Raw genomic sequence first — 6,622 nt, forward strand, 5'->3', positions numbered from 1 at the left:
ATTTTCACACAACCCCATGTTTTCTACTTGACCTTTTTGTACCTTCTCGCTGATGATATACAGAAATGCATGTCATCTTAGGCCTTTTACTTAGAATTATGATGATTGTTAAGCAGAATATGCGTCAATCATGATAGGAATTCATGAGAAAATGAGCTTGCGTCGATCAACATGTTGAATCTCAACTAACCCGTTATTATGCATTATTATGCATTTAATGTTCTACTTTTGTAGCTAAAACAAGAAACAAATGCGGAAACCGGACCACTGCATAGACAACAGCATGCGAAGAAACTCTCCATCGCAAACCTGAACGTGTCAATCAATGCATGGATGTTGTAGTAATCAGTCGTATGCGTCCATCGCATGGGAGTTATGTTCGCCAAGCGATTGCGGTCATCGTGTAGAGTTGCGGTATTAAGCAAATGCGGTCATTGAATAATTGTGGCTATGCGACAATGCGTACTAATGGGAGCAACGCAAGGTTGGTGGGATGAATGCATCAACGCATCTACCTCGAGAAAAACCAAAAGATGATGCTGACATTTCACCTACCACACCGTTAGTCGCAGAGGTTCAGAAAGGACTAACGCACCAAATGTCAGACTTAGAGCAGTCCAATTAATGTTGTCAGCGACCCAAGCTCTATAAATAGAAGCCATGAGCTGAAATTTAAGTTATCTGGGGATTTCCCTACGATCCAGACAAAATGCATGAGAAAACGCTGCGAGTTCTTCACCTCCTTCATCCATTTCGAGTGACGATCGGAGCCTTCGACTGGAGTTAGATCTCGAGAGAGTCAGCTCCACCACCCATCCATGGCACCATCGACAGCCTTGACGCACATCTGCTGGAAGCAAGTCTTTACTTCTAGCCGATCATTTCATTTCCTTTCTTTTCTTATATTGTATTGTAAGACATTTTGTGATTAAGGAATTAGTACAATTTGTTTTCAATGCACTTCTCTGTTTCCTTCGACTCCATCTCCATCTTCTTCGCTTAGCATCTTTACTTTCATTGCAACACTTAGTGAGATTGCTTGGGTATTGCACACTTAGTCATGTGGATTAGGGATATGAAGCATGTAGTAACCCACTGAGAGGTGTGTGCTGTGTGAGTATATGAGTAACCTTATTTGCTTAGTGTGAAGCTGTGGCAACGCCTATCTATTACTTGTCTATGAGTAAAGTCAGCAACAACCAACTGCCCGGGAGGGTAAGTGGTTGGTCGCATTAAGTAATGTATGCATTGTTCACTAGGGATAGGAATAATCTTAGGTCAGCAAAGTTCATGCAGTTACTTTGTCCTATGAGCGCATCATTCATCATTTAGGCATACTTGGGAGAGTAGTCTAAAACCCAAATCTAAAACTCGGGAGAGTGGATTGGAATGCATAGCGGATTGGAATGCATAGTCAAGAATGGGGCATAGGCAAGAATGGGGTTCTTAGAGATAAGCTCCGTTTTCTATTACACAGCGTATGCACCCTACAGATTGGATATTGCATGCGTCTAGGAAGTAGGATAAGAGGTTATGTAACAGCCATGCTCATGCGACGAGAGCTAGTGAGCTGGTTATGGAGGTCTAGGCAGTCATAGGCTTCTCGGCAATATCGCAAATACACCGCATACGTCCTAGAGTTAGGTTCACGTGTGTGTAGCATGATTGCATGGTTTGCGTTGACTAAGGTTTCCCTTCCAGTCACTCTTAAGAGTTGCAATGAAATCATCTCCACATTTTATCTATTTTCCCATACATTTATTTCATGTTAAGTGTTGTCGTATCTCTACCTCTCATGTATATTCTCATTGCATTGTCTGTTAGATAGGAGTAGGAGTAGGATTAACTTAGCAACCTCCCTTCCATTCTTTTATTTAAATTGTCGCATGCACATTACCGCATACATATACCTACAAGTCCCTGTGTTCGACTTCGGATTACTCGAGAAACTTGTGTTCGCGTTATACTTGGCGTGAGCGCAAGAAAACTTATGACAGGACGCATGGTCATCGCATACATCCGTTAATGCATTATCATTCTAAAGTATAACAATCGACGCATAACTATCAACGCATATCTTAGGAACATGCATCGCATACTACGTCCGAGGGATTTTAGTTGTTGAATAATTTGACTTTTAGTATCCCGTCATCAAGTTCTTGGTGCCATTGTCGGGGACTTGGCAGCTAAATGTTTGTTAAGTTTTATGTCTCTGTGAGCAAACTTTTTATCTTGGGAGTATTGTACCTTGTGCAACCAGGTTGCAAACAATATTGAAGTGTAGGCAATGCGCTGATAGCCAATGTTGACCCCAAGGTAGAAAAGCAATCAGCCGAAAAAGAGCTGAAGACAATTCTAAGCTCATGGTGGCCAACATGCGCCCAACAATTGCCGGAAGTTCAATTGGTTAAGGCATGATCCTTGAACGAAGCAATTGAGAACCATCTCCTACATGGAAGACTCTTTGCAGTGACAACACTCCTATTTTTCTAAGGACGTCTTCTACTCTATCTTTACTTTGCATTCTTAGTATAGGTTATTTTTATTTTCATTGTTATTTTGGATTTATGGCTGCTTCCTTGGTTGTGGTACGTTTGCTCTTGTAGTTCCAACAATAAATCTCCTCGGTTTGTAGTTCAATGGAAGAATTCCTTTCATCCTCTAATACATGGCTTCGATCGTGTGGATTCCAACGCATGATCGCATGCGTTGTTTCACCTAAGGTCTTTTCTTGTTATCTTGTATGCCTTATCCTTTTGAAATTCTTTCTTTCCCGATCGCGTTGTTTTGCGATGTTTCTATGATGGCACGTATAGTTCATCGCATCTTCTAACTAATCAACCCAAGGCATTCTTTACTTTTATTAGCTTCTTCAAATTTTGAAAGTCTTAAGTTTTATTTTGTGCAAACCTTTGTTCAAACATTTATTACCGCATTCTCATAATTTTGTTTTTAGCTTTGCGGTGAGAACGCTGCCCCTCTAAGTTTGAGGGTGGCAGCGGGCTAGGAGAATTGCATTCATTGCATTGCGATCATTTGAAAAAAAAAAAAAAAAGTCAAGCGAGCTTTTGAGAATAATAATTTCACACCCCCTTCCAAGCCTTAGCCCCCAAGACCTGGGATGGAGAGTGAGGGTACACCAGTAGTATTCTAAGACAATATTTCACTTTAATGTTTTCCCCCTTATCTATTAAATATGTCAACATGTTTACAATACTCTATCTAACTTTCATACACATAGTTCAATTTCCTATATTTTTTATTACATGATCCGAGTTGTGCCTTAAGAATTTTCCAAGTCTTGGTATGTTGGTGGTTAATAGACTCCTTCCTGAATGCTCCGCTTTGCTACCTGGGGGGGGGGGGGATATAAGAAAATATTTGGAAGAGTTTGAGCTACTAAGCCCAATGAGTGGTTCTTTTAGAATAATAATCACTTTGCAAAACATATTTTTGGGAAATCAATCACATAATCACAATTCCAGTATAATTTATGCATGATCATGTGTACATTCATTCAATTATCAACCTCCAATTCCATGCTATACGTGACATGCTCATATCATGGATACATTATCAATCACAACTTTTTATTAAAACTTTCCTATAACTCACTTTTCCCGCCAATGTACACATCGACAATTCTTTTCCTGCTAGTCATGCTTAGGTAACTTGACTATATTTCCCGCTGACCAAGGCCAACTATATTTTCCCGCCAAGCACCTTTTATTAAGCATGCTAATTTATGTAATTTGGGTATAATCTCAGTTTCCATAGCAATTTCACAAACAATATCATGGTAACAACATAACATCATAAGCATGCATTTGGCACTTACATATGCATTTATCCACATATCAATTCATAAAACTAAGTAAACACTCACCATTAACAAGTTTTTCCACTAAAATCACCTTGAGAATTCCTCCATATCAATGGAAATTCCTCAATTAATAATTGTTATATCAATAAATAATGTAAAACTAGCCAAAATACTATTATATAATGAAAACACCAGCTTACCCTACTCCAATTTAGCCAAAATACCAAAATTAGCCTCTTTAGGGTTTATTTGGACCGTGGTAGGCAGCTAGCCATTGGGCAGTAGGCAGGGTGGGCATGTTGTGCCGCACAGAGGACTAGTGCGTTTGGGCGTGCATTGCGTTGGGCGTGCGCTGGGCGTGATGCATCGTACGAGGAAGGCAGTTGCATTAGGCTGGCACACGGGATGCGTCGAGCGAGGCGCGCGCGAACGGACGAACGGACGAACGCAGTGCTGCGTGCGCGCAGGGTGTGTCTAGCTATGCGTCCAGCTGACTCAATGCCTCACCAATGCAACCTTTGTTTTTTTTGATCTCCAATCAACTTGGCAGCCTAATAACTCAAACGTAACTCTCTAAATATGCTCTCGACACACAATTTAAGTGATAGTATGAATAAATTCCTCTTGCCCAACCCCTCTATTTATAGCCATTTCAAACTCACCCCATGGTGACAACTCAACTCCCATTTGTCTCACTTTGGAGCTGCCAACACTCAGCCTACCAAGCCTAGCCTTGGTTGTTCTCATTTCAGCTTGCCAACCAAAATCTCCTTTTTTTTTGCATGAAATCTCCTTCACCCACCTCCTGCTTGGGGTGATAAGACTTCAATTGCATGAAATCTCCTTTAGCCACCTCCTACTAGAATTTTACGTGATCCTCCTTTCGCCGCCTAAATTACTTAAATACTTCACATATTTCTCTACTTAAGTTGTTTAAGACTTATGCTTGTATACCATTAGCATCCTCCCTTGAAGTTCTCCATTAATTAGCCTTACCATTTATCCTTAACGTATAGCAACTCACCTTTCCTTCATCAAAGTCCCACTTAGCCAATGCATCAGTTGGCCATCACCAACACATAGGGTCGCCGCTCACCCTCGACGCATGGCTTGCTAGGTGTGCTTGCTTGGCCTACTAAGCATGGACGCATGATGTTGACCATCGACGCATAGTGTGCTGCCTAGGCGCTTGCACGCTTGGCCGCATAGGCACTCTCAACCGCGTGGGCATGCCTCGCCGCATGGGCGTGCCTGCAGCGCTTCGACACATAGGATAGCTTGCCCGCTTGCCCATTTGACGCATAGGCAGGGCGCTTAGCATACACCATCAACTCATGGGCTACGCGCTCGGCATACACCATCGACGCATGGGTTGCGCGCTCGGCATACACCATCGATGCATGGCCTGTGCGCTTGGCTTCAACACATGGCTTGCGTACCTTGCATGCTCACTTCGATGCATGCTTGCTACCCGTGTTCGCATGGCTCATGTATGCCTTTGTGTTGGTTGTATGCAACCCTTAGTGGTCGGGATGAAATAAAAAGTAGAGAAATAAATGGATGAGATTAAAAGATTAAAAGATATAGCTAAATTAAAATCATAGCATGTTTCTATTTCCAAAGTTATCAATAGAAACAATTTATTGCTTATGACTTTATAAATATAAATTTTATAATATGTTGCTAATTGGAAGACTATCATAAGTAGCACCTTGAACACATTCATTCATTTTATTGCTTATAACTCTTTGATACTAATTTGTTAGGACATTACCTAATAAAGAACACAAGAAAGTAGAAGAACGCTACAAAAAACTAGCCCGAAATACTCAAGAACACAAAAAAAAAAAATAGATAATAGAAAGAACACTTATCAAATATAGAAATATATTACAATATACCAATAGTATTTCAGAGGAATACAATCTCTCAAATTCTCATAGATATACCCAAACATCCCAACTTTACGTTGACACAGCTAACTACATCATTTACCCTTATCTAACCATTTTACAAATATGTTCCATCAATGAAACATCCCAATCCTAAACAATGGCATGACCATAAAACAAACTATGAGTAAAGCATGCCCAATGTTGGTAATATGGATTGAACCAAGGGATCTTATGTCCCCGAATTCTATAATACAAACCATATAAGAATCCATCGAGATTTTCCGACAAAAACTCGTGCATCTTCTTCATTTTCGCATATGCAGAAGCTATCAACAAACTATCAAAACTAGCAAGATGATGGGTAGGAATGTCATTCACAATATTGAGTAACTTAGCAAGTTTTTTGAGTCCAAGTTCGCCATTTAGTAAGTATTCGCAATTGCGAATCATGTACTTTAGGTCACTGACCGTACCAAGGAAATATCGAGCTATGATGGCGAACTCCACTACAGACTCCGACATAGATTTAATCACCATTAGCTTCAACAAATAAGCAACGTCATAGATACCATGAAATGTGACCCATTTGACGATTCGATTGCTACAAAGAATTGGTAGAAATGCGAGTCGAAATTCGGCTGATCGGATTCCTTCTTCTCTTTGTTTCTTGAAATCTAACCCTTTGTTCTTCAAGAATTGGAACGATGTAGGATTAGAGAGATCTGTTTGTTCGTCAAAATCAGAAAAAGTGAACTCCCATGTCATGCCAACATTTCCATTCTCGCCGACTAGAGTAAGGCCCAATTGAAGAATCTTCAAATGGTTTAAGTTGAACTTCAAATCTTGGTAGAGATGTTCCTCAGGAGCACCTCTCGGGGTGGATCGAATAAAGCCAGGAAACTCG

At 40.6% G+C, this 6,622-nt stretch overlaps 1 protein-coding gene across 1 annotated transcript in view; it reads right to left on the reverse strand.

The window, feature by feature from the left end:
- Window positions 1-5,868: 5,868 nt before the first annotated feature.
- The window catches only part of LOC150037196 (putative CCR4-associated factor 1 homolog 8), a 1,872-nt gene continuing 1,118 nt past the window's right edge, over window positions 5,869-6,622 (reverse strand). Inside the window, exon 2 of the mRNA XM_090311912.1 lies at window positions 5,869-6,531. Coding sequence (XP_090168038.1) covers window positions 5,869-6,531 — 663 coding nt within the window. The remainder of the gene's footprint in view (window positions 6,532-6,622) is intronic.

This window comes from Benincasa hispida, chromosome 3 (genome assembly GCF_027475165.1).
Source record: "Benincasa hispida cultivar pf3 chromosome 3, pf3_genome.v1.1, whole genome shotgun sequence".
Taxonomy (NCBI): domain Eukaryota; kingdom Viridiplantae; phylum Streptophyta; class Magnoliopsida; order Cucurbitales; family Cucurbitaceae; genus Benincasa; species Benincasa hispida.